Below are 27,926 nucleotides of genomic sequence, written 5' to 3' on the forward strand. Positions count from 1 at the left end.
GGCACAGTGTCCCAAACACTGGCAATTCCTGCAGTTGGGATGCCCAGCCACTGTGGTGGCTTGGCTAGAGGTGCTGAGCATCAGTCTTGTCAACCGAGGCTTGTATCTGCCACACTTGTACACTAGCTGCTGCTGCAAAGCAGCCAGCTATTCTTGCAGTAAAACCTTTTGCTGGACCTGCCACATGCATTTTCCTTGGAAATACACATTTTTGTCTAATTGCCTAGGAAGAGAGAAAAAATGAGACAACTACAAGTTTGATTTTGAGTGTAATAAAACTAGTTTATTTACACAGTAACATGAATGCCACAGAGTACACAGCAAAGTACCACAGCAAACCAGAGTGTAACTGCCCCTGATCACAAAGGAAGGCTTGAAGTTTATATACTTATTTATATAAAAATGTGTAAATATCAATATGAAGCACCAGATAAAGCAATGCAACCAGGAATTCCAAATACAAATTACCTACAAGAATGGACTTGAAAAAAAAAAAAAATCCCTTATTCAAGGCTTTTAAAGAAATCCCATTTATAAAAGTCCATCGATTTTGGAATCCCTAATTTAAAAATAAATCTCCCCCTTTTATTAAAAACAAGAACATATTCTTAAATGCTCAGCATAATTAAGTTTTAAAAGAAAAAAACCCAAGGATTTCAACTGCAAAACCTTCCAATACCAACAAGCCAAAGGACAAAGAAACAGTTTTGAGTAATTTTTGAAGAGATGTTACTTATGAAATGACTATATTAAAATTTACACACTCTTAAATATATATTATATATACAATATATAATATATATATTTTCAAGCAAAAAGGGGCAAAAAATACTTTTGGGATACAAAAATTCATATACATACATATATAATAAAACATGCCCACATGCACTCATATATATATGTATGTATATATAGATATATGAACAAATATTTCCTCCATATAAAAAAAATTCCAACCTCTTATTAATCCCTGAAATCTTCCCCTTGGATTTATGGAAAAAAAAAGTCTTTGTAGTCTGAAGTACAAACCAAATTCCCAAATTCTGTAGAGTGGTAAAATGCTTATGTACAGGTAAGTTGAGTACTTCATTTCTCACTGGCAACTTTGCTTGATCTGAAAGCATTCTGTGGTTTCCAACTAAATGCTGAGTGGAGCACCAATGCAAGGAGACTTACAGGAAATTATTTAAATTACATTCTACACCTATTCAAAATCACCATCCTTCTAATACTGCATCCAGGTGAATAATAAAATCCATACAAGTGTCTACTTAGGAATTCTCTGCAACACAGCAGTGGGAAAGACTTGCTCCTCCTTTTGGAGTTGAAGGTGCCCTAAAGAAATTTCTCCCCAGAATTTCTTCTGAAAAGTACTTTTTGTTTATTCTTCCCTTGAAGTGTTTGGAATCCAGATGATTATTTACAGAATATTTCCACAGGTGTATTTTTATAGAGGTATTTAAAATTCTATTCTGCACTTCTTTGATGTTATCTTACTGCATAACTAAATCATCATCACATCTCTCTACACGGACTGAAGGGCTGTGATTGTGCTTTAGGTTTTACAGGAGTTTTAGCAGAACCAACACTATATTTGCAAAATCAGAGTAAAATAGGTGGCCTAGTCATGCAGGGAATAATGGTCACGTACTTTTTCTACAGAGAAACAGCTTAATTCCTATTTGGGGAAAGGGGGAAAGCAAAGTGCATTAAAAGGTCTGATTCAGTTTTCATTGTATCCCTCAGAAAAGTTACAATTGATTTAAATAAACAGGACTAATTTTTATTTATATATGAATTTAATTGCTATTACAAACAAAAAAAAATTAATTAAGGTAGGGCATCTCAGCACAAGAATTAAGAAACAGATACGTTTTATTTCAGCAGCAAATACTACTTTTACATGCTAAAGTTAAGGACCTACAGTGTGAAGCTGCTGAATAAATTCTCCAAGTAGCTGAACCCTAAAGCACATGTGATTTATTTAAAGAATATATTTTTCTCTCTAATATGTGGGAATTCCCATGTGTTAAAATGTCAAGATAATCCATTCATACCCTGTGGGTGCTGCCAGGATGTGTGGGCCATAAAAGAGTTAAGGTGGAACACTTCTGTAAATGCCAAATGCATTCTTGTCTGTGGGCCAGCAGCATGATACCCTAGCTTGAGTTATTGATTTCATTGTATCTGAATATTGATGTGAGACCAGACTTCTACATTTGGACATTCCAGAGGCTCCAGAATAAAATTCTGGATTCCCTCATTCCTGAAAATTTGTAGGCAAGTTTTTACTAGCAGATGCTCTTTATATTCACCTGGTTATGCATATTGACTGGATCAGATCTGAGATTTGAAAGATAATTATTGAATAAGTAAATTCCCATTTAAGAAATACAACCCAAAACCATTTTCCATAATATCTCAGGACTAATTTTTTTAGAACTCCTGTTTTAACAGAGGTCTGCATTTCACACCACAGAGTATGGTGTGCAGCACATCCACTACCTACAGCAGGAGCAGCACATCTTACCTTCACTGCTTCTTTCAGACTAATCAAATTCCTCCTCTCCTAGAAGTTGTGTCTGCAGTAGATTGTCAAAGCAATAGGCTTCTTCTGATGCTGTGGTCAGTCTAGACCAATTGACTTGTTATCCACTATTATTCTCCCTGTGCAGATCGCAAATGTGAAAGCCCACAATTTTGTTACTTCAGGTTTGTGCTGTACTACAAGCAACTTAAAGGAACTTGTTCACATAAACTCCAAACCCAAATCTCATTGAATAGATAACTCAGTATCATATAAAGTACAGCATTTAATTTTGTAAAGTCTTTTGCATCTTAGTGTGGGCAGTATTATTTCTAGGGCTATTAGAATAAGATTTCAAACAACTGACGAGCTACATTTTAGTTTCTTGACAAGGCACTAAACATAGTGAATCCAATCACTGTGCTCTCTCTGTAACATTAGAGAGGTTTTTAATGGCTCTAATAGGATCAGAAACCACTCATCATAATTCTTCAAACAAGCATTTGATTTTTCCAGAAATTAGTTTCCATTGGAAAAATCTTTAGAGTTCATGTTAAAAATATTTGAATGACAGCTTTTATTAATAGAAAAATATATATTTACAGTCAATACTGTTATCTTAGATTTGCAGCTCTTCCTATTTCTTGAGCTCAACTGAAAGTGCGACATTGCTAAAAAATAATTCAAGATCTGTGCACATATTCAAGTAAGTTATAACATGCACAGCCAGGGGTTTTGTTCCTGTCATACACAGGATCCCAGTTACAAACAGAGCGGGTTTTTTTCCTTTTGCTTAGCAATTATGCTGTAGCATTCTTAGGATTTGTTTACAATCAGTTTAATGTATACATTCTTGTACATTTATGTGGCACAATCTGTTGCCGGGATGGAGAACCACCAGAAACGCAGTTACAATCATCAGTTATGGGCATATCTGCAAAGTCAGCCTCAGGCTCCCCAAGGAATAGCTCAGGCCAGATTGTGTTCGACTACTTTGACCATTCTTTCTTTTTTAAAGAAAAAAAACACACAACATTACAAATTGCTAAAGTTTACCCAGTGCTGCACAAGAAAGAGATTGGTAGTGAACATCTATCCATGCTTAATTATACTGCAGAGCTAAAATGAGTATTGGTTCATCACAAAAGATACAAACTGAAATTAGATAGCTAGAGATACAAAGGCTTCGGACCAGCTGCATTAAATATGTATGGTTGTAAAACATTCAAAATTCAACTTTGCATGTGCGTTTTGACATGAAAGTGACACTGAGAACATGTGTCCTTAAACATGGAAACACCTACCAGCTTCAAGAAAAGAGCCCACTGCAACAGCAAGTGGTCCAAGAATTGCTCATACGGCCTATATGAGTTATGTGAGAAGTTATGTGCGCACACGCATTACAAAACAAACACAAAACCAGACCACAGTGAACAAGAAGCCCTACTTGTAGCTCAACACATTGTGACTAATAACTAGTAGATAGTATGCAAGTGACTTGTCATGCTCGGTATATTTAAGCTATGAGAGCATTGCCCTCCTGTGTCCAAATAAAGCAGGGCTGCATTGAATGTGTGTGTGATTCTTTGTAAAGGTTCTTCTACGAGCTGCTCAGCAGCAATGTAGAAACTTTCTTTCCTGATGTAGTGGAAGTACCTCAGCTACATACATTGCACTTGGGCTTTTAATGCACTGTCCTCTTTTTCTGCATCAACGCTGCCATCCTAACCTTTTTGCCAAAGAGAGAAAGAAAAAATATATATCACATTAAAATACATTATCCTTATCCTTGCCTGATCCTTCACTGATACAGGTGAATCAAACAAAAGAATAATAATCAGAAGTTTCAAAAAAAAATCTTTAGAAAGGTCACAAAGACAGTCTATACTACGGCACAATCGATGTAGGCTTCCACACACTATTCAGCTTAGCTCTGATAGATGCCAGAGAAGAATAACACAGACATTTCAACCCCTCCAAATGTATGGTGTGGATCCAGAGCTAGTTTTGCTGACTTTAAGCCTGCAGGACTGTTTGTTCAGTTTCCGTGCATCTGGTCCAAGCATGCATATGCTGTATAAAGTGGCTATTTGTTTCAAGGCTGAAGTGAACTGATTCCTCACAGTTTTAGCAATTAAAATGAAACATCAATCCATAAAAAGAACACATAGATATCTGTGCATTTATGTGCCAGGAAAGTAAAGGAAGGGGCTGCAGATCTAGCATCAGGTAAAGGCTGGTGTGTAAAGTGAACACTGTAATGTACAGCTTTAAAAAATACGTACAAGAATTGCACATAGATCCATAGGAGAGAAGCACAGGCTCATAACTAGGGCTGTCTGATTTCCATCACCTGGGTCAGAATATTCAGTATTACATTTTCCCCTGCATCCAGATCAATTCTTCAGAGCGATTCAGGAAACAAACCAGAGCCTAGCAATACTGAGCAAAGATACTGTCTGTACAACTGCAGAGGTTCCATACGAAATGGCCGTTAGGTCAGGGAAGGAAGTCAGCAGCGGCCTCTAAAAGTGAAAAGCTCCTTCAGGTTGAGTTTTTAAAAATTCTGTCTCTCTAATCCTAATTCCTGCTCTAGTCCAAAACTCTGTCTGCAATGCTCTTTGAGCTATTCTGACAACATTCCATGTTTGAGGTGTTGTCTATAGCAACATTGGAAAACACGAGTTACAACAGACAAGAGATACACAGCCAAACACCGCTGTGGGAAAAATGGATCACAATACTGTTAGTTGTGGCTGCCAAACTTAACAGCTCCCTCAATAATTAAACAACAGTGTTTTTGCCCCCTTGTTTTTACCCTTCAGAGAACTGTTGTCTGCAGCAAAAGTGTCTCCATGTGGCCTGTTAGCTACACACAAGACAAGCTCTAAACATTTCTATCTCCTGCCAACATACCAGCAGAGCCAATTTCAGTCCCACTTTGCAATATGGCACAAGTGACAAGAGCAGACCAAAATAAAACAGAAGAGGTGGCTGTTATTTTCATCCACAATTCATAGCAGTGATTGTCAGAGGTTATGTACGTCCTATCCATTTCAAGTCAGGCTTTAGTACCTTTTGCAACGGAAGGGGAATTTCAATTGCCCACCATGTGTTGTGTTGTTCTTGTATAAATGTGGTTATAGCTATAGTACATCAGCAGTCCAGACTGGTGAATGTCATGTAGGAAATGGGATAGACAAAGCGTGCATATTCTGCTTTTTAATGCAGAGATCTTAAGCTAAGGGTAATGGTCTGATTAAGGCAGCATTGTTGAAATCAGGGATCCGTGGTTAGAAAGGGTATGGGCGGGCAGGCAGTGAGTCAGAGGCAGAGAAGGAGGGAAGAGGCCTGAACACAGATGCTTACTGCCCACTGACACTTGCCGCAGTCAGCAGAACAACCACATCTGGGCAGGAAAAAAAGAAGGCGTGAAGTGTAAGAGAAAGATCAGAATCTGACTGGTTGAGACCAAAGGAAGGAGGAGTCCAGCCCACTTCGGGGGAGGGACTGACTAAGCTGAGAGAAAATTTTGCACGGTATGTGGAATAGATGCAAATGAGTGTTTTGTGGCATGGTGGATCATTCATCTCACACTTACAGCTAATCCATCTCTGCTTACGGTCACTGCTCTTCACCAACCAATGCTACATACGGAAATGACAGAAAGTACCCAGAAGAGGAGGGCAATTTGTTTACTGCAGTGCTAGGAATAGTGGTATCAAAGTTTGCTCTCCTTTTCAGCCAGATATTAATCAAGTTACATACTGTCTGATCCAAATGCAGTCATGTATATATAATCAATCCCTAACAGGCCTGGCAAAAACGTAAAGTTTCTGTCATGTTGGGTACAGGATGCAATTTCTCCAATTAGAACCTATTTGCTCAGAGTTGCTGGCTTTGATATCTAGGCTATTTTTTAACACTTGTACAAAGTGTGAGCCCTAGGGCAGGCTTAAGTGAGGGCTGGGGTGGAGGTGGGAGGTGCTTCATGAAAAGCAACAGGCTCTGCAAACTAGTGCTGCTGCATGATTCTCACAATGCGATGAAGTGAGTCTATAGTGGCAAAAGCTAGATATTGACAACAAAGCCAGTCTTCCAGAATAACTCTGTAGTCCCTGTCCAAAGATTTCTCTGCAAACTTGATCATCAGCAGCGTCCTTTTTATATCCAGCCAGTTCTGAAGTACGGCATCTCTCCGCGAGGGGTTGGAAGATGTACTTAGAGCATGGAACAAGTCCTCACGTGGACCCCAAAGCAAACACTGAAGGATTCCCTTGGCTTCTGATATCAAGATCCTCTCTGAAGGGTTGGGATTCAGCAGGCAGCTGGCAAGCTGTTGAAGCCCTTGAGAGTAGAGGGAACGGCAGGGAATCTTGGGGAGATCAGCACGAGTGTACTCCTTCTCCTTCAGCTCTGGATTCTCATCAAAGGGATTAGGTAAGTGCAGCATTTCATAGATGAGGATGCCAGTCTGGAACTCATCACACTTTTTGTACTGCGTTGCAGTGATGATTTCTGGAGCCAAGCGGGACTGATCCCGTAGGACCTCAGGATCCACCATATGACTCTTCTGCTTGGCCTGGGAGAAATTGCTCACTATTAATCTGGCTGGGCAAGCAGTGTTGGGACTGGGTTCCATGGACTCAGAGATCAGAGGGCTGCCTCCTGGTCTGGAATGAACCAGCAGCAGGTTCTCTAACCGCAGATCACAGTGTGTGATATGATAGGGTTTCAGGTGCTCCAGGCCCAAACACAGCTGTAAAAGGAGTAGACAGACCTGCCTCTCATATAAATCTGGGCTTTTTGCATGGCGGGGTGCAGATTCTCGCACAAAGTCGGCCACTGTTAAGTATGGGACCTCCCGCGTGATGACCACAACACGGCTGCGTGGCTTGCTGATGGTCCCCTGGTTGCTTGAGCTGTCTTTCTGTGAAGCCTCTGTATTGGAAGGAGTGTCTCTGTTCTTTTGCTCTGGGTCTTTCTCTACTTCTTCCCGCTCTTCTTCTTCCACCTCTGGTGCATCGGCATCCTCCCATGGAAGGAGACGAACTGGCACTTCAGCAAGGAAATGGCCACAGTCCTGTTGGATGTTAAAGTTGATAGCTAGACTTTGCCGGATAGATAGGCTGTGATAATACTGCTGGGATTCCTTAGCTTTGCTCTTACAAATCTGGGGGAAGAAAATAAACAGAATAGACATAACGTAACTCTTAAATTTGTAAATTCTATATCCTTTTTTTTTTGTTAATATGTACTTTGTTGATGGCTATCCACAGTCTAGCCCTAGACACAAGCACTGAGGAATTTTTTACTGAACTGACCTTGGCAGACTATTTTAAGGCACACGAACAGTTTCCATTGGACAGTAAGCAACTGCAGACTGATATGTGCAGGCAGTTCTCCCTGTGCATATATTATTGTCGTGGTTTAACCCCAGCCAGCAACCAAGCACCACGCAGCCGCTCACTCGCTTCCCCCCCACCCAGTGGAATGGGGGAGAAAATCAGGAAAAGAAGTAAAGCTCGTGGGTTGAGATAAGAACGGTTTAATAGAACAGAAAAGAAAAAACTAATAATGATAATTATAACACTAATAAAATAACAACAGCAATAATAAAAGGATTGGAATATACAAACAATGCACAGTGCAATTGCTCACCACCTGCTGATCGACGCCCAGTTAGTCCTTGAGCAGCGATCCCCCCACCCCCACTCCCCCCAGTTTATATTATATACTAGATGTGACGTCACATGGTATGGAATACCCCCTTGGCCACTTTGGGTCAGGTGCCCTGGCTGTGTGCCCTCCTAGCATCTTGTGTCCCTCCAGCCTTCTTGCTGGCTGGGCATCAGAAGCTGAAAAATCCTTGACTTGAGACTAAACATTACTTAGCAACAACTGAAAACATCAGTGTTATCAACATTCTTCTCATACCTAGCTCAACAACAGCACTATACTAGCTACTAGGAAGACAATTAACTCTATCCCAGCTGAAACCAGGACAATTATTCAATGGAAAATACAGTTCAGGCAGGTTGCGCTTTCAGTCAGAATAGCAGCTGATATATGGTAAATGCACAGTGAAGCTTACTTTACAGTTACTTGTTTATCCATATAATTTTATTTCATGTTCTTCTCTCAGCCTTGTGTGAAGCTTGAACAAGATAAAAATAATCAATAGCAATAGGAGATACAAAGAAACATGCACAGAATATCTGAGGACATGATCAAACAATTGCACATGACTTGAGTTAGCATGGCGTAACAAGTTACTACCTGTCAGCTGAATTAAGTGACTGGATGCATGCTCCTTGCCCACTGAAATTGGAAATGGAAAGCTATTAGCTGCAGCCATGTCAAGCTAACACTTCATGTCTGCAGTGAGGGACGTATGTGTGCGTGGCAGGGGCTCTCGGCAAGCATACTTCCTGTGGCTCAGATGGTGAATGGAAACTCATTAGAACATGGTACCTTAACTGCTTTCAGTCATTCATCAAGATTCTAAGTGTATGTTTTTATTTTGCCATATATAGCTGTATTTAATTTCTGACCAGAAGTATCTTGTTGATACGTACATTATCCTTACTAATTGTTTGCCCTGCCATAACAACTGGCAGCTCCAACCCCCTTACAAGAGTCACTGGACAACCTCTATTAAGACCTCTGTTCTAAGGCATTTACCGATTAAAATTACAGCCTTACAAAGACTCAGACACATTGACCTCTGGATATTAACCGTAGTCCTACTGACTTCAGTGACTTTGTTCAAAGCGTATAAGATTAAGTGTATGTTTTAATCTTTACAAAGTTAGAGCCTAAGTATTCAGCTGGTATAATGCACCAACAGGTCTTAACTGCAAAGCTCAGAGGAAGAGAAAATAGGAAGGCATTTCTCTTCAGATGAAGTTACAGCTTCCCTTAGCTCATCTCTGAATGCCAGGGAAAGCCAGATAACTAAGGCTGGTAAAGTCAGCACTAGTTCTACACAGTCACAACAACCAAGGACCCCAAATCTCATACTAGCTCTAAATATAAGCATAAAGTGACTTTTCTCCCTGTTTCTCCTTTTACCCCTTCTCAGGAACTTACGTAGGATACACTATAAACTTACCTTTCACTAAAAAACCAAACCAAACCAACAACCCCCCGCTGCCTAGAAAACCGAAAAAAGAAAATGATTTTTCATCTTTTATGTGCTTATGTGATTAAGAAATGTAGTTTAATAGGAGAGTTACTCTTTTATGCTTGTTGATCAGACAAGTGTCAGATAATCATGAAAGTAGACACAAGTAATAACAGTATTTTGATTGTCCTCCTGTCTTTGATACTGTGCCTATTTCCATACTTCACAAGCATTTAAAGTTCCTTACGTATTATGTATACTATAGCTTAAACTGCCTGTTTATAACTGCCATGCAGAAACAAAACGAATTTGAAAAATGCATTTTCTAGTCAATTTTATTTAAGAGAGGAAAGTCATCATTTTCTGGAAATGTTGATAGGTACCCTCTTTGTACAGTGGCTCTTGCCAATTTAAATTTTCAAGTGTATTTCATACTGTTAGAGGCAAAGTAAGCTATCAATGGAAAGTCCCCCCATGCCTTCTATCAAGGGTTACAAAAGTTTAAACAAATACAGTAAAAAACCAGCATTAACCTTTGAATTATATATGAAAAGAAAATGTCAGCTGATTGTCTTGGAGACTGAAACCCCCAGATTTAGTAAATACTTAATACTGCAACAAAAGACAGAAAAGTGTTGCATAGACCCTACCAGTGTGTATCAAATCTGACTGGGAGAACAGCTATTAAGGACAATGAAAATAGTTTTGTCTTCTATGCCCTTCAAGTCCATGGCCTTTTTCTTGTACAACCAGCCATGGGGATAATCAATTCCAACTGCAGAAAAGGTTCTGTGTGTTGTAATCCAGCCTTTAGTTTTTAAAAATACTTAACTGACATAATCCAAAATATAAACTCATTCTGAAAGAGTTTAATTTTAAGGTCAAACTTACTTGCTAATAAGAAAAGTGTGAATAGGCACTGGCCCTTAGCTATTGTATGACGTTTCATGTTACCCACAGAGGATTTCTAATGCCACCGGTCAACTAAAAATGATATCCTATTAGGAATATATATTCCACAGAGTATTTGCTCTTAAAACAATTAATACTTCTCAATTTGGTGAATACAAGGTCTTTTTTAAAGTTTATGAAAAGGATTTCTCCTTGCCTATAGAAAAAGAAAAGCAAAGGAATTGAGACTTATTCCTAGTTTCTAATTTTAGTCCTGGACAGCCTCTTTTTCCTACTTCAGAAAAGGGCTCTCAAATTTACTACTGGAATTTCAGTTAAAATAATAGGAGATGGGCATTGCATCTCTCAAAATCAGCCCTGGTTCACTCATTTTAGAAGATACTGCCAATCCTAGAATTGTGATAGTACAAAAGCACACTTTCATAGGCCTCTGTGGATGTGGTAATGCATCCTTCTAATTTAGAAATGACTGGCCAAGAACATCTGCACCAAAAGGCATTCAGCTATTAGGGCAGAGTATGCTGCCTTTGCACTCATTCCCTTTTCCTCTGAGCCAGCAGAACCGGCCTGCAAGGGGAATCTGATCTGTATGTTGCCAGCTGGATCTTTCCTAAGAAATGAACAAGTCACATTATTAACTCCATTGTTACTGTGGTTCATGAAAACCTTCAGAGCAGTGTCCACTCTAAAGTCTGAATCCACAGCAGAGCCAAACCTTACCCTATGTCAGTTCTTAAATACGAGTTTTTGTTTCAAACTCCTCTCTTCATATCAACAAAACAGAAATTAAAGACTAAATAGTATTATGATTAAAATCAATACTAAAATGACTGCATTCATGAAAACAGTTTTCCCCTCCTTAGTCTACTGTTAAAGAAGATAACCAATAAAGAAAAAAAATAATCTCTATTCACACAAATGCCCAATAGTGATGGCTTTTGGACACCTTCACTTCTCTTGTTTAATACAGGGTAGTATATGGGTACATGAACATGCATCCAGTATCTACAAAGACAAGAGAACTGAGATCTGATTAGAGATGTATTTTCTGCTTCTGGCTTTTTGTTTACAAACAACATGAAGTGAGAAGTGGAAGAGGCAGCTGGGTTATTTAGGGCTGATTAAATTGTTGACTATACAAACACTAAAATTTGTACACTAGCTACTTTGTAATTGACAAAGGCAGTGAAAAGCTAGGCTGTCTAGAAGCAGCACCCAAAACCTGGAGTACAAGAACAAATCAAATGCCTGTCTGAATTCATAAAACAGTTTCTAAAAGACAGACCTGCAGTAATCTGATGTTCCTGTAAGTGTCTGGCTACTCTTCAGAGTTTTGCTGTGAAATACAGCTGCATGAGTCCAGATAAGTCCTAGGGTTTTAGACTGCAGAGTTCAGGTTCTCATTTACCAATATCTTATTAGAATGGCGAAAATGTACTGAAAACAGTGGAGACAAACTAAGTTTTCTTACTGATCTGTTCAAAAACAGCTTATAGAATGTAAATTTTGTATACTGACAAACTTCTTGTTCTATTTTATCATTTTCTGAGTTGCAGCTTCTACTCAGAACTCTATTTTATATTAACCATTTTGCAACAGAGTAGTGAATGCTAGTGTTTAATACCATTAATGGGTAAGAGTGCTCACCCTAGCATTTTGTATTGGAATAACTCCACTATCACCTAAAACTATCATCTGAATGACCAAGATTTAAAATTTTCAAAATGGTTATAGTAAGTTATGCAACCAAAGTCTACATTTACATTTGAAAAGATTTAGAGAACAAATTGTGAAATTTGATGGCCTCATTAGCACGTGCTTTAGACTGCTTGTGATGACTTGCTAAGGGAGTAGATACAAAGCTTCTTTTCTGTTTGTGCTCTCAAAACTGCGTAAATATATGGCCCAGTTTTCTCTGCATGATTTTTAAAGCTTTTGTCTGTTCCAGTCATCTACTCTAAAAAATACGGAAATCATGTTGCCTTTTACATATATAGTATATTGAATTCCTATTATAGAGCACAGGAAGAGAAAAAGGTGGAAATACTTTTTACTAAAACCTGGACAGAAAGTAGGATCAATCAGTCAGTTTCCATTTGCTTTAATGAAATACAGTCAGCTGAGCTATGAAGATATGGTATGTGATAATAGCTGAAAGAAAGGTGTTGATAAGGGCTTGGCAAGCCTTATTACTAAAGCTGATGAAGAGCTGGTTGTTCAACAGATGAAGCAATGTTGGTAAAAAGCCCTTCCATATGATGCAAGAAAGCAATGAGAAAAAAGGAGATATGAATAGGAAGGAACAGAAAGTTTCCATCTTCCATTTCACTGGAATGCACTGTCATCATGTATCTTTTCTTTAGTGCATCCATATGAACTAAACTTTGGTCACGTTTATAGGGACAGGAGAGGTTTCTTTATATCCTGCCATTTCAATTCCTGCGCCCCCACCCCCCCATCCCTAAGAAGCAAGATTTTAATGTTTCAGAGCTTCTAAAAACTGTTGTGCATAAGCTCTTATTTTTCCTTTATGAGTCCAGTAGCCTACTGTGCCATCAGCTGACTTCCACTTTACCAGCAGGGAATCTCATTTCCACTCTGTCCTATGCATTTTACAGGGCATCAGTGAACTTAAAAGTACGACGAATATTGTGGGAAATGAATTCACAAGTGCTGAAAATGAGAAACACAGAAGATCACAAAGACTGCACCATCTGTGCTACTTTGTTGTATTGCACAGAGGGACAACTGCAAATGAAATTCTGCATAGAATGAAAGCTTGCTAATCCCAAATTGATAGCTTGTTCTTGGCACAACCTTGTTTCCCAAGGAGGCCAGTTTGATCTCTGATTGACCTCATTTTCTTGATCTGGCCTTGTGTCCTGGTTTAAAAGATACCTTGGAATACAGCTTTGACTTTTTAACGATGTGTCAAAGCACAGAATTCTATGCTGCTGTGACTGAACTCGTAATGGGCTAAAAGTTTAATGTGCATCGCTTTATTTTGATCTGAGCCATGAAGTTCTGGGATGGCCTTTAATAACACTTCTGCCAAGAAGCTCCACTAGGAAACTGAATTACCAAAAAAACACCTTAGCACACTGTGACAAACTAAACATAACTAGAAAACAATTGTCAGCTGCAACTAGGAAACTGTCAGCCAAATTCAGTCCAATACTATTTACTTCTGCATTGCTCTATTTTATACTTGGGATAGGAACCTTAAGAAATCCTAAGGTTTTAATGCTAGAAGAACTTCTGCTGCCCTGTAGCAATCAAAGCAATAAATTTTAACTGCTCCTTTTGAGCTGTTTGCACCTTTGCAATTCCTGTTATCCTGCCTGAACAGCATTGCAACATGTGCCTGTGGCCAGAACGCACACAATGCAGACCATAACCCTGCTGTTTTTTTATGTCTGTATTGTTCCATGTGGACTCTGAATCATGATTTCTATGTGTCTGTCTGTGATATCATACAGTAATTTCCTTGAGCGTTTAATACTGAAGGTGGAAGGAGTTTACGTCACTGGCACAGCAATTATCTTGTCTAACTATTATTCATTCTATTTTTTTTCTTTAAATAAAAAAGATCCCTGTCATATCACTGCCTTATTTAGTCTGTGTAGGGATACTAAGAATTGGACTCATCCAATCCACTTTGTACAAAAAGCTGGTGCTCTCCGCTGCTTTTACTTTAGTGTAAGCTTTCCACTACATATTTGGAACTACTGATAAGACTGTGGTTTCAGAGGAATGTTTATGCATATTGTCCCAGATCCACCAACTACTTAGAAGGTGGTACTGCACTTAGTGAAGGAAAAATACCTCAGGGACTGGAATTTTATGGAAGCCTTTCTTGTAAGGGAACTTCTGTTTTTTTCCATCTGGAAAAGTAGTTTTCTGATCATGACTTATTTACTGGTTTTATTTATAATGTTTCAATCAAAATAATTTCCACATGGCTTCCTGCAACTTTTTTGCACAGGATGTTTACTAGCAGATTAGGTGAGAGTGAAGCAAAAAGCGTCATACAATGCTTTGAAACAACACACCCCTATGAACAATGTTTCCTCTAATATCCACACCAACAGAGCAAGTTGTGTTCGTTCTCCACCAAGTTTATCAGAGCATCTTTTGGTGGCGATACCACTAGAATGTAAAGGTGCGCTGGTACATTCATCTGCACAAAAGGTTCATTCTTCTAAATTTAATTCAGCAGTAGTCAAATGGATAAAGCTTAATTTTTAGCAGTGCTTTTGTCATTCTACCTTTGGAGATAACAATATTAAAATGTAATTTTTTTTTACTTATGCATTAAGACTCAACAACGTTTGGGGGGAATCTCTTTTTTTCTACAAAGAGAATAATAATTAAAAAATCCCATTATCACATTTTTTTCTCAAATCTAATATTAAAATCATAGAACTTAAGAAGTGTCTGAATTGTTCACCAGTATTGCTTGGGTAGTTCTACAAAATTCAGAAGAGCTACATAAATTTACACTGTCCAAAGATGTGGCTCCATATACACTTTCAAAATGTATTTTTAAGACTTGATTAAAAATAACAGGAAGACTGTATTTTCGGTTCACTAGGCACACCAGAAACTTTAATCTCACTATTTTTTGCCATCCTGTTTTGGGGACAAGGCATTTAAAATGGCGGGAATACATAGCTTATTTGTTGCAGGTATATGATTAAGTAATTTGGCTCAGACAAAAAATACCCATGATAGTAAAACTTGTATATTTGTTAAAGTGAAATTCCCCAAATCTCTGTGTAATGTAATAGCAATCTGTTGTTATGAGATTTTGTACAAATCTGATCCTGGACTGATAAGTCCCCACAACTTGGGGCAAATGTTAAGACAAAGTTGAAATTTACTATAAATGATTTTAGGGGAAAAAAGTCCAGTAACCACAGTTTAAAAAATGCTATATAATTCAATATTAGCATAGAGAATGCAGTAATAAAAATATACACCAAAGAAACAGACAACTGAAGAGAACCCAACTTAGCTGAATGCATACTTAAGATATGTAAAAGAGAAAATGAAAAGACAGCAGTAGTCCTGTATGCCGGTCCTGCTTGGCTTATAAAGAAATGAGAGAACATCTGTAGTGAGAGTATCTTCCTATATCACATTAAGTGGTAAGGAGGGTATTTTCAAGAGTAACTTTTCCTGTCATCGTTAATGGCACAACAGCTCATGGTGACTTCCAGGTCAAGGTACTTCACTCACTCTGAAGATGATCACACCTATTGCTTGCAATAAATTTTGTTAGTCTGACAACTTTTTTTAAGACATCTGAATTACAAGAGTAAAAAAAAATATAGCACATATTTGACCATGCTACATGGCTGTTCTTTCTTCTCACTGGCTTTCTACAAAAGAAATGTATTTAGAAGGACAGTAGGTAAGAAAACAATTACATAGGTCTTGCATGTCAGGGCATAGTTTAAGGGCACATCCATACTGTGCAAAGAGGAATCATATTAGTGATAACCCAAACCTGCCTATATAGAAAAATACCACTTTGGGTCCTAGAAACAACCATTTTTGCATCATTGTATTAAAACCAAAAAACCCCAAACTGAGTAATGCCAGACTGTTGATTCTGCAGCCAGAGTAGATTGCCAGATATATTCATGGTCTGGTTCTCAGCCATTTGGTACCACTGGATGTGGCATCTACAAAACATCCATATTTCATTTCATATCTTTTCAAAAAGAGGTCCTTGATAACTAAAGAAATATAAATAGTTATGCCCACAAATCTGCCTTACAAAGGTGGCTTTTCAAGTTTCAGAAGAACATATCAGTTGCACCAATCTTACCTTTTATTTCTTTGTATCTTTCTTGTAAACAATCATGCAGGAGTGGTAACAACATTTTGTTACTGTAAAGCACCACCCTTATGAGAATGTCAGCATGCTCTATCTCTGTAAGGAATAACTGATTAGGCCTCACACACCTGTGTTGGGTAATAAATGTTCTACCTCAGTTTCAGCAAGGAGGAGTCAGAAGTTCAGTGATTTGCTCAAGGTCACACAGGAAGCCTGACAGAGCTGTGAGTCTCAGCTGCTTTCTCACTATCACCCTACCATACAAGCATTGAGAACTGTAGAGATACAGCACTCGGAAAGAATTACCTATATAAAAGTCCATAAAGTAACAACAACCAGTGAGATAGCTGCCAACTATTCATTAATATATTAGCAGTAAATCTAATAAACCTTACTTCTTTTATGTGTTAGCTGAAGTATAAACTAGACACAAATCAATTGTTTGGTTAGTAAAAGGGCACTAAACTAACACTGACAAATTCCACTTTTTTTAGTATAGCTTATAAGGCAACACTGATGGCTAGAGAGAGCTTTTGAAAGGCTGGTAATGAATGCTGGTGAAAACATATGGGAACATAAAGATACATTAGCCTAGAATTTACATTTAAAATTACTTGGCTCTGACATGGAAAATTTTGAACTCTTTCTTAACTAAGAGTGATGATTTAGTATCATCTGCATGCAGATGAACCTACGGATTTTGTTATTGCAGGTTTCCAAAAAACTGCTGACACATGTTAAAATAATACATCTTTTTCTTCAATATTTCGTTAACCAATGACCATGGTGTCCTGGGTTCAGCTGGGATAGAGTTAATTTTTACAGGAACCTGGGAGGTGGGGGGCATAGCCGGGGCAGCTGACCTGAACTAGCCAAGGAGCTATTCCATACCATGTGGCATCATGCTCAGTATATATATAGGGAGCGGGCCGGGGGGTGGATCCTTCTTTCGGTCGGGGAAGTGGCGGAGCGTCGGGTCCCGGGTGGTGAGCAGTTGCACTGTGCATCACTCTTGTTGTATACTCGTTCATTAGTACCGTTGTTGTTGTTGTAATTCCTTTGTGTTGTCCCAGTAAACTACCTTTATCTCAATCCTCGAGGTTCCAGGTTTTTTTTCTTCTTTTCTCTCCTCCATCTTCCCCCCATCCCACCGGAGGGGGGCGGGAGGAGTGAGCGAGCGGCCGCGTGGTTCTTTGTTACCGGCTGGGCTAAAACCACGACAGTCCTTTTTGGCGCCCAACGTGGGGCCCAAAGGGTTGAGATAACGACAGATCTGGCCAGAGCGTGTTTGAAACAAATTTGTCATACGCATTTCTTATACTAGATAAATAGATGTTAGTCACAATGTTGATTAATTTGTTTACATGGTGGCGTTTTGTAAGTTCTTATATGCTCTATGTATTGCCTGTAGTTGCGTATCTCATCTCTGGGAGAGTGATTGGGATTATCATTTTGCTGTACTGGGCAATGTCGACTTGTGAAATGATTACATCACTGGTCATGAGGTTAAGCTGGTATCTGTATGAGGCAGTGATATCATTTCCATACCTTGGGCACCTTCTGTCGGATTTTATTGGTAATTACACCCAATCCATTGGGAAGTTGGGGGGGGATACTTCCCCCTGTCCATTCCCCTCCTTTTTCTCCTTCCGACTAATTACAACAGTTTTCGAGAATTTTGAATATCCTTGGGATGCGCAAGCCAGTGTGCTGTTAGTGCTATGCCTCCTGACTATGTTCCAGGTCTTGTTTAGGGCTACAAAAAGGCTCTTTAAGAGTACCACCCAGAGATCTGTCCCAAAGCTTGATATGCATGGGTGGCACGGCATGTGGAAGAATGTGGGAAGGTATCTAGAGAACTTCTCACCTCCAGTGACTTGGAAGTTCACTCCCGAACAACTACAGAACCCTGATGAAGTGATAGAATTTTTGAAAGAAAGATGCTGTGGTTATCCCAGAGACACACAACTCACTACACTGTGCTGGGCCCTGGCCGGTATCTACCAAACACTGCTTGATATTAGGCAGCATCCTCAGGGGGAAAAGGGGGAAAAGATGGAGAATACAACATGCACCGTGGCTACCCCAACCCCGACGACAAGCACCGTGGCTGCCCCTACCACAACAGGTACCGTGGCTACCCCTATCCTGGTGACAGATACTGCAGCTAAACCAGAAAACCAACCTGTGCCAGTATCAGTCGCCCCTGTACAGAAAAAGAAACACACAAAGAAATCAGTTCGCTTAGTGAGAGATGAAAGTGAACCAGGGTCATCGCGAGAACAGGAGGAAGAGGTAGAACCTGAAATAATTACCCGATCTCTATCCATGAGTGAGTTGCGTGACATGCGAAAAGATTTTAGCCGCCACCCAGGTGAGCACATTGTTACCTGGCTGCTCCGGTGCTGGGATAGTGGGGCTAGTAGTGTGGAATTAGAGGGGAAGGAAGCCAAGCAGTTGGGATCTCTGTCTAGGGAAGGGGGCATCGACAAGGCGATTGGAAGAAAAACACAAGTTCTCAGCCTCTGGAGGCGACTTCTGTTAGGTGTAAAGGAAAGATACCGCTTCAGGGATGAAGTTACATGTCACCAAGGCAAGTGGACCTCCATGGAGAGAGGTATCCAGTACCTGCGGGAATTAGCCGTGCTGGAGGTGATTTATAATGATCCAGAAAATGGGCAGTCACCCGCAGATCCAGATGAAGTCCAATGCACACAACCAATGTGGCGGAAGTTTCTACGAAGTGCACCACCAACCTATACCAACTCATTGGCAGTAATGTCCTGGAAAGAAGGCTATGGACAAACGTGGATGAATTAGCTGTCCAACTCCGGCAATATGAAGGAAGTCTCTCTTCCTCCCTACGGGCCTGTGTCTCAGCTGTAGAGGAATTGTCCCGAAAGTTCCAGCAATTCAAAGTGGATATGTCCTCCTCCTCACCTGTACAGGCCCGCATCGCAGTTATTGGGAGTAAGCGTTCCTCTGCCCAAGAGAGAGGAGAGAGAAAGTACACACGACGGGCTAACCTGTGGTTTTACCTGCGTGACCATGGAGAGGACATGAGGAAGTGGGATGGAAAACCTACCTCAGTTTTGGATGCATGGGTACGGGAGTTGCGAGACAAAGCAACCAGAAAAGAGGATTCTTCTTGGAAAACTGCTGCTCCAGTTTCCCGTGAGCAGTCCCCCAGACGCAGTAGATGGGCCGATCTCATTTCTGATCCTCTTGAAGGGACTTCTGATTCACGTGTGCAAAAAGTGAGTAACGGATATTCTAACCAGGATTAGAGGGGCCCTGCCTCCAGCCAGGTGGAGGAGAGGGACAACCGAGTCTACTGGACAGTGTGGATTCGATGGCCTGGCACATCAGATCCACAGGAATATAAAGCTCTAGTAGACACTGGTGCACAATGTACCCTAATGCCATCAAGTTATAAAGGGGCAGAACCCATCTGTATCTCTGGTGTGACAGGGGGATCCCAAGAGCTAACTGTATTGGAAGCTGAAATGAGTCTAACCGGGAATGAGTGGCATAAACACCCCATTGCAACTGGCCCAGAGGCCCCGTGCATCCTTGGTATAGATTATCTCAGAAGGGGGTATTTCAAGGACCCAAAAGGGTACCGTTGGGCCTTTGGTATAGCTGCATTGGAGACGAAGAGATTGAGCAGCTGTCTACCCTACCTGGTCTCTCCCAAGACCCTTCGGTTGTGGGGTTGCTGAAGGTTGAAGAGCAACAGGTGCCAATTGCCACCACGACGGTGCACCGGCGGCAGTATCGCACCAACCGAGACTCCCTGATCCCCATCCATAAGCTGATTGGCCAACTGGAGAGCCAAGGAGTGATCAGCAAGACTCGCTCACCCTTTAATAGTCCCATATGGCCCGTGAGGAAATCTAATGGGGAATGGAGACTAACAGTAGATTATCGTGGGCTGAATGAAGTCACGCCACCGCTGAGCGCTGCTGTGCCAGATATGTTAGAGCTTCAATATGAACTGGAATCAAAGGCAGCTAAGTGGTATGCCACAATTGACATTGCTAATGCATTCTTCTCCATTCCTTTGGCAGCGGAGTGCAGGCCACAGTTTGCTTTCACTTGGAGGGGCGTCCAGTACACCTGGAATCGACTGCCCCAGGGGTGGAAACACAGCCCCACTATTTGCCATGGACTGATCCAGACTGCACTAGAAAAAGGTGAAGCTCCAGAGCACCTGCAATATATTGATGACATCATTGTATGGGGCAACACAGCAGAAGTTGTTTTTGAGAAAGGGAAGAAAATAATCCAAATCCTTTTGAAGGCTGGTTTTGCCATAAAAGAAAGTAAGGTCAAGGGACCTGCGCAGGAGATCCAGTTCTTAGGAGTAAAATGGAAAGATGGGCGTCGTCAGATCCCTGTGGACGTGATCAACAAGATAGCAGCTATGTCCTCACCGACCAATAAAAAGGAAACACAGGCTTTCTTAGGTGTTGTGGGTTTTTGGAGAATGCATATTCCAAATTACAGTCAAATTGTAAGTCCTCTCTACCAAGTTACCCGGAAGAAGAACGATTTTAAATGGGGGCCTGAGCAACGACAAGCTTTTGAGCAAATTAAGCGGGAGATTGTTCATGCAGTAGCTCTTGGGCCAGTCCAGACAGGACAAGATGTTAAAAATGTGCTCTACACTGCAGCTGGGGAGAATGGCCCTACCTGGAGCCTTTGGCAGAAAGCACCTGGAGAGACCCGAGGCCGACTCCTGGGGTTTTGGAGTCGGGGATATCGAGGATCCGAAGCTCGCTATACTCCAACTGAAAAAGAGATATTGGCAGCATATGAAGGAGTTCGAGCCGCTTCAGAAGTGGTTGGTACTGAAACACAGCTCTTAGCACCCCAACTGCCAGTGCTGGGCTGGATGTTCAAAGGGAAAGTTTCCTCTACACATCACGCGACTGATGCCACGTGGAGTAAGTGGATTGCACTGATCACACAACGGGCTCGCATAGGAAACTCCAGTCGCCCAGGAATTTTAGAAGTGATCACAGACTGGCCAGAAGACAAAGATTTTGGAATGTCGCCAGAGGAGGAGGTGACACGGGCTGAAGAGGCCCCGCTGTATAATAAACTGCCAGAAAATGAGAGGCAATATGCCCTGTTCACTGATGGGTCCTGTCGCATCGTGGGAAAACATCGGAGGTGGAAGGCTGCTGTATGGAGTCCTACACGACTAGTCGCAGAAACTGCTGAAGGAGAAGGTGAATCAAGTCAGTTTGCAGAGGTGAAAGCCATCCAGCTAGCTTTAGACATTGCTGAAAGAGAAAAGTGGCCAGTGCTCTATCTCTATACTGACTCATGGATGGTGGCAAATGCCTTATGGGGGTGGCTACAGCAATGGAAGAAGGGCAACTGGCAACGCAGAGGTAAACCCATTTGGGCTGCCGCACTGTGGCAAGATATCGCTGTTCGGATAGAGAAGCTAGTGGTAAAAGTACGTCACATAGATGCTCATGTACCCAAGAGTCGCGCCACTGCAGAACATCAAAACAATCAGCAGGCAGATCAGGCCGCCAAGATTGAAGTGTCTCAGGTGGACCTGGACTGGCAACGTAGGGGTGAGCTATTTATGGCTCAGTGGGCCCACGATACCTCAGGCCATCAGGGGAGAGATGCAACATATAGATGGGCTCGAGATCGAGGGGTTGACTTGACCATGGACACTATTGCACAGGTCATCCACGAATGTGAAACATGTGCTGCAATTAAGCAAGCCAAGCGACAAAAACCCCTGTCGCATGGGGGGCGATGGCTGAAATATAAACAGTGGGAGGCCTGGCAGATTGACTATATCACACTCCCACGAACACACCAAGGCAAGTGCCATGTGCTTACAATGGTGGAAGCAACCACTGGATGGCTGGAAACATACCCTGTGTCCCATGCTACTGCCCAGAACACTATCCTGGGCCTTGAAGAGAAAATTTTATGGCAACACGGCACCCCAGAAAGAATTGAGTCGGACAACGGGACTCATTTCCGAAACAACCTCGTAGACACCTGGGCCAAAGAACATGGCATTGAGTGGGTATATCACATCCCTTATCACGCACTGGCCTCCGGAAAAATTGAACGATACAATGGACTGCTGAAAACTACATTGAAAGCGATGGGGGGTGGAACTTTAAAACACTGGGACACACATTTAACAAAAGCCACCTGGTAAGTTAATACTAGAGGATCCGCCAATCGGGCTGGCCCTGCCCAACCAAGACTTCCATATACTATAGAAGGGGATAAAGTCCCTGTAGTGCGCATGAGGAGTATGTTAGGAAAGACAGTCTGGGTTAGTCCTCCCTCAAGCAGAGGCAAACCCATTCAAGGAGTTGTTTTTGCTCAGGGACCTGGGTACACCTGGTGGGTGATGCAGAAGGATGGAGAAGTTCGATGTGTACCTCAGGGAGATCTGATTTTGGGAGAGAATAGCCAGTGAATTGGGCTGTATAATATTTAACTGCTAAATAACCTGCCAATGCATGTCATTGTAACTATAATGTCTATATGCCATATCAAGGGTATTACTGTAAGAATTACCCAAATGACTGCAGCATGGACTTTAAAACTGAGCCAAGTACAACAGCAATAGAACTTGAACTGGCACCCAGCAATTTCCTCAAGATCAACATCTTCGACCTGCAGACCAAGGGCGTGAGTTGCACCTAATGTACTAGCCACAAGTTCCAGAGGCAGCATGCAACAACCCAACATCTCACACCATCTCTCTTATCCTGAAGAACTGTTACAACAGATGGAGTCCCAAAGTCATGGACTAAATAAATCGATGGACACATTAGAGGAATAGCCCATAGGCTAAAGGAATACCATTTGTGTGTGTGTGTGTGTGCGCGCGCGCGCGCAGGGGGGAGAAGAACAAGTTCATATACTTATATATATATAAGACAAGGAAAGTGGTAGTGGTTGATTGGAAAATGTAAGATCTGGGCATGATGTAGATGGTATAGAATAAGGGGTGGATAATGTCCTGGGTTCAGCTAGGATAGAGTTAATTTTTACAGGAACCTGGGAGGTGGGGGGCATAGCCGGGGCAGCTGACCTGAACTAGCCAAGGAGCTATTCCATACCATGTGACATCATGCTCAGTATATATATAGGGAGCGGGCGGGGGGGGTGGGGGGGGTGGGGGGGTGGGGGTGGATCCTTCTTTCGGTGGGGGAAGTGGTGGAGCGTTGGGTCCCGGGTGGTGAGCAGTTGCACTGTGCATCACTCTTTTTGTATACTTGTTCATTAGTACCGTTGTTGTTGTTGTAATTCCTTTGTGTTGTCCCAGTAAACTGCCTTTATCTCAACCCTCGAGGTTCCAGGTTTTTTTCCTTCTTTTCTCTCCTCCGTCTTCCCCCCATCCCACCGGAGGGGGGCGGGAGGAGTGAGCGAGCGGTCGCGTGGTTCTTTGTTACCGGCTGGGCTAAAACCACGACACATGGTAAAGACTGAGTTGTGTTGATTTTGTTTTAATAATTTTGGAGCTGCAGTAAAAACAGTTCAAACTTAAACAGCAGATATCAATGCCACATATGGTTCTTAATGGAAGAGCCTGTATCTTAGGAATCTTACTTTTCACACAGTGCAGCTGCAAGCAGTACACATATTTAGAGGACCTATCACTACTGGGTGTGTTGCAGATTATTGTTATTTTTGTTACATTTTTCAGTGATGCCTAGGGTTACCGTTTTTCAAGCCCCTCTTACCTTGACTGCGTAATTGTTGAGAGGATCTTTTGCATAAGAAGCTGGGTAGTAAACTGCATCGCCTGCCTCGCAGCATGGCTTGTCACTGGTTAGCCTGAAATCCGACCAGCTGTCCACCCCGAATCGCAACTGGTCTTTTTGTCCAGCCATGAACAAGTCTTCACATTTAAGTGCCAGCTTCTTCAGTGAATCAGCATGAAGGCTTCGGATTTTACCTACTACCTCTTCTCGGTTTTCAATTCCTCGATAAAGTGCTTGCCTTTGCGGCTTCTGGACACCTTTGCCCTGCTTACTCTGCGAGATGCGTCTCCCTGTTAGAGACTCCATGCTATTGGAACACCGGTCCTTAATACTGATAGTGGTTAGGCTGGAAACACTGTTAGTTGCTGAGGTGGTTGCCCTTAGTTTTTCTGTAGGCCTGTCCAAGGAATCTCCTGACTCATTGTCCAGTACCTTGAGCTCCAGGCTGACCGAAGAGCAGGCGCTGCTTGCTTCCCAGTTGGTGTCAATATCATAGGTGGGATTGGCCACAACGCACAGGTTGTTCTCCAGAGCCTGCTTCTGGAGATCTCTGGGAGTCGGCTCTGTGTTAGCTCTCAAAATTGTTTTCTTTGGGAGCGGAGGTGGTGTTGGCTGCAAGTTGTTCATTGGCTCCTGGTCTACTAGTCCTCCAAAGGCAATGGCATCATCCAAAGCTCCCTTCGGCTGTCTTGGCTGTTTCGGAGGTATCATGGCTGCTCTGGACTGTCCTGTGTAATAAGAAGATAATAGTAATAGAAGATTATAGTACTTTGCATCTGCTGCTCATATTTGCACTCTGCAAAAAAGTTTAAGGCAAAAAAACCTCAGCTGACTAGGACTCCCCCAATATTTGAAGAAAACCTAAATACATATCTGAAAAGATGAACTAATAGGGAACCAAAATGACCAAATCAGCATCACATGTATATTGTTACATACAGCCAGTCTTTATTTGACCTTGGCCTATATATTAAAGTCATATTCAGTGCTAGCAATGCTGGCATTTTACATCACATGGGCTTAATGACAAAAAGTGCAAGCAAAAACCAAATGTCAGTTTTGGCACTATGGCCAAATTCCAGTTTCAATAATTATACCCAGCCTCCCGTAATTCCTTCTGCAGTCAATCGACTATAATATTCCTTAGTTCCTATTGCAGTGTGCTAAAACTATGGGTTGATGCTGCTAAGTGGCTTTGTGTACTATTTCTTTGAGAGGTGCATTTCTCTGGCAGGTGAGTTGATCTTTTTTATATATCCTCATAGTAGTCTGTAAAGCACTTGGGATCACTTGGATTTGAAATGTGCTAAAGAAGCTGAAAGCATTATTTCAGAATGGAAACAGAAAACTTCAAACACAAATAATGTAATTCAGATACTACGGCGGTCACATCAGAAAGTCAGGATTACCTAGCAGATTCACAAGGTGAAAACAAGGAAGTTAAGCCTACTTTCACTCAAGTTGACAAGTGTGCTGCCACTGCTTTCAATGAGAGTAGGATCATATTTTCAGATTAGAAAACTAGAAATATTTTTTTAACCCACAATTTAAAACTCACCCACCGCCCCCCCCCAACCGTAACTTTATCTAATACATTTCCCTTACTCACTTGCTGTGTGTACCTTTGTTGGCAATATTATGTTCATAGATAACCTGACCTAGATTCAGTCATGAGATTCCAAACGGCAGGTTACATACACAAAAGCATGGCATTTCCACTGACAGACTGGTTTCAAACCTTTGTATGCTTCTAGGGAAGATGAACTTCCTGTCATGTGTTTGGATGGCTTTTAGAGAGAACAGTTATGTTTTATAACTGCCAGAGTCCTTGGAAATGAAGAATAAATAAATGACAATAACATACGAGAGAATAAAAAACAATGAACAGACTATACAAATGACCAACTTGCTGCTCTGGGACAATTAAACAGTTGTTACTCATATCAAAATGAGATTTTTTCCACTCTTAATAATGAACTGCTATTTTCAGAGAAATTATTTTAGAAGTTTACTACTACTCCTGTGAGGTTCATTGACCAGCATGGTAAGGTAGGAAGACAATTTTTACAGTTGCAACACAGCAGATGTGAAATGGATGCTCTGTATAATTGCAGCTGAGTGTCTTTTCTAATAAGGGAACAGCAAGTAAACAGACACTACGACTATTTATATGTGCTGAATCCTTGTCAAGAGAGGACCGAACTGGAATGCTGAACCAAACTGGGAGTGCAGATCTCGGATTCAGATTTGAATTACATCACTTTGGTCCCTAATTAATAATAAATGACTTCACAGTCTATGAAAAGAAAAAAAAAGATAGCTCCCTTTACACTTTAAGAGATGTTGTTACAGTTTTTATGAATACTACAGAATGTAAGATCTTCTTGGCCAGGATGCACAAAACCCTAGAATGCTGGGTTAGAATGCTGAAAAGGACTTCCTAATTTCAGAAGATCAGAGAGGACTGTATTTTTATATGTATCCACAAACAGAATAGCCTTGGCTCTTGAATTCTTAACAATCATTCTCTCTTCAATCATTCCAAGGAGATGACATCACAAATGAAAATTGTATCTCTATCTTTTGTTTAAGCTCAAGAAACCCTCCGAAGAGCCTTATGGATTTTGTGATAACCCTAGATATTCCAATGTTTAAAAAACTGAATTTTGAGCAGGAAATTCTATTAGCTTTGTACATGCCTGATCATCAGGGAAGATCGCATAGGACTACTCCCCTGCATCGTCACTTTTTAGCTACTACAAAATAAAAATATGCAAAGGCTAGAAATATTGGAGAATCCCTGCATATCTCTCAAATCACTGTCAAGGTTGCCTCAAAACACCCGTAACACTCAGGGGACCCTCTACTGCTCCTTTCTGATCTTGGTATTGCAGTGAGCGTGCTCTACAATAGCAGCTCTTCCTCTCACCATTTGTGTCTGCATGCCAGACACACACATGCAGATGCCACAGTCTTTTGCATATCCAGAGACAAGTTCATTTCTACTTTGTATCCAATTTTCTTAACTCATCCAAACATATGTTGTCTTCCACAGTTGCTTACTCTTACAAAATCTGTGACCTATGTACTTCTCCTGCTGGCAACATTCTGTGTTAAAGATCACTTGCCTATTTTCTCATTCTTGCCCTCTTCCCTGCTATGTTAAAATAGCCTAACTGCTGGAGTTTTGAGAAAGGCTACTTATTTCAGGAGGCAGTTTCCTAATATGCGATGCATGTGTGACTTGGTAATCCAAGGACTGCACACATGCTAGAGGGAAACAGCAAGAAAACAAATTAGAGCAAGATGCACATCTCAAGCAGTAGCAGCAGAAGCCCCCTCAAAGAAAGGTAAGATTTATAACAGCATTTCTACTTGACTCTCTTATTTTCTGTCTGCTTTAATGGCCCTATCCTCCAAAAGCCATTCATACAGAAGAGTGTTGCAACTGCAACCAGTGACTTTTGCTAGGTGTTGCTTTTGCATAGCTATTGGAACTGTGACATCAAAACATCATTGAAGGTTTTCATAACCAGAAGTTGTCTTTGCAGATATCTGGTGGGAGTGGCAGGATCCAGAGAACTGCATGTACAAGTCATTGCGTAGTTAACTTCTTCAAGTATTCTCAGCGGAGGAACATGAATTTGTAAAACATGTCATGTTACAGTATAGTTTCTCCCCACAAAAACAATTTTCCATATTGAAATCTATCCATCTGCATTATGTGTTTGAAAAGCTTAATATCTGGACTGT

At 41.2% G+C, this 27,926-nt stretch overlaps 1 protein-coding gene across 8 annotated transcripts in view; it reads right to left on the minus strand.

The window, feature by feature from the left end:
• Positions 1-256: 256 nt before the first annotated feature.
• Positions 257-27,926, minus strand: part of PEAK1 (pseudopodium enriched atypical kinase 1) — a 131,320-nt gene continuing 103,650 nt past the window's right edge. For 7 of the 8 annotated variants that reach the window (XM_075045609.1, XM_075045606.1, XM_075045608.1 and 4 more), the window contains 2 exons: positions 24,153-24,901; positions 257-7,700 (listed from right to left, as the gene is read on the minus strand). In XM_075045609.1, coding sequence (XP_074901710.1) covers positions 6,543-7,700; positions 24,153-24,901 — 1,907 coding nt within the window. In that variant the 3' untranslated portion in view covers positions 257-6,542. Of the gene's footprint in view, positions 7,701-24,152; positions 24,902-27,926 lie in introns of those variants that run through there. The other variant, XR_012652835.1, reaches the window with a different exon arrangement.

The sequence above is a fragment of the Buteo buteo genome, chromosome 13 (assembly GCF_964188355.1).
Source record: "Buteo buteo chromosome 13, bButBut1.hap1.1, whole genome shotgun sequence".
Taxonomy (NCBI): domain Eukaryota; kingdom Metazoa; phylum Chordata; class Aves; order Accipitriformes; family Accipitridae; genus Buteo; species Buteo buteo.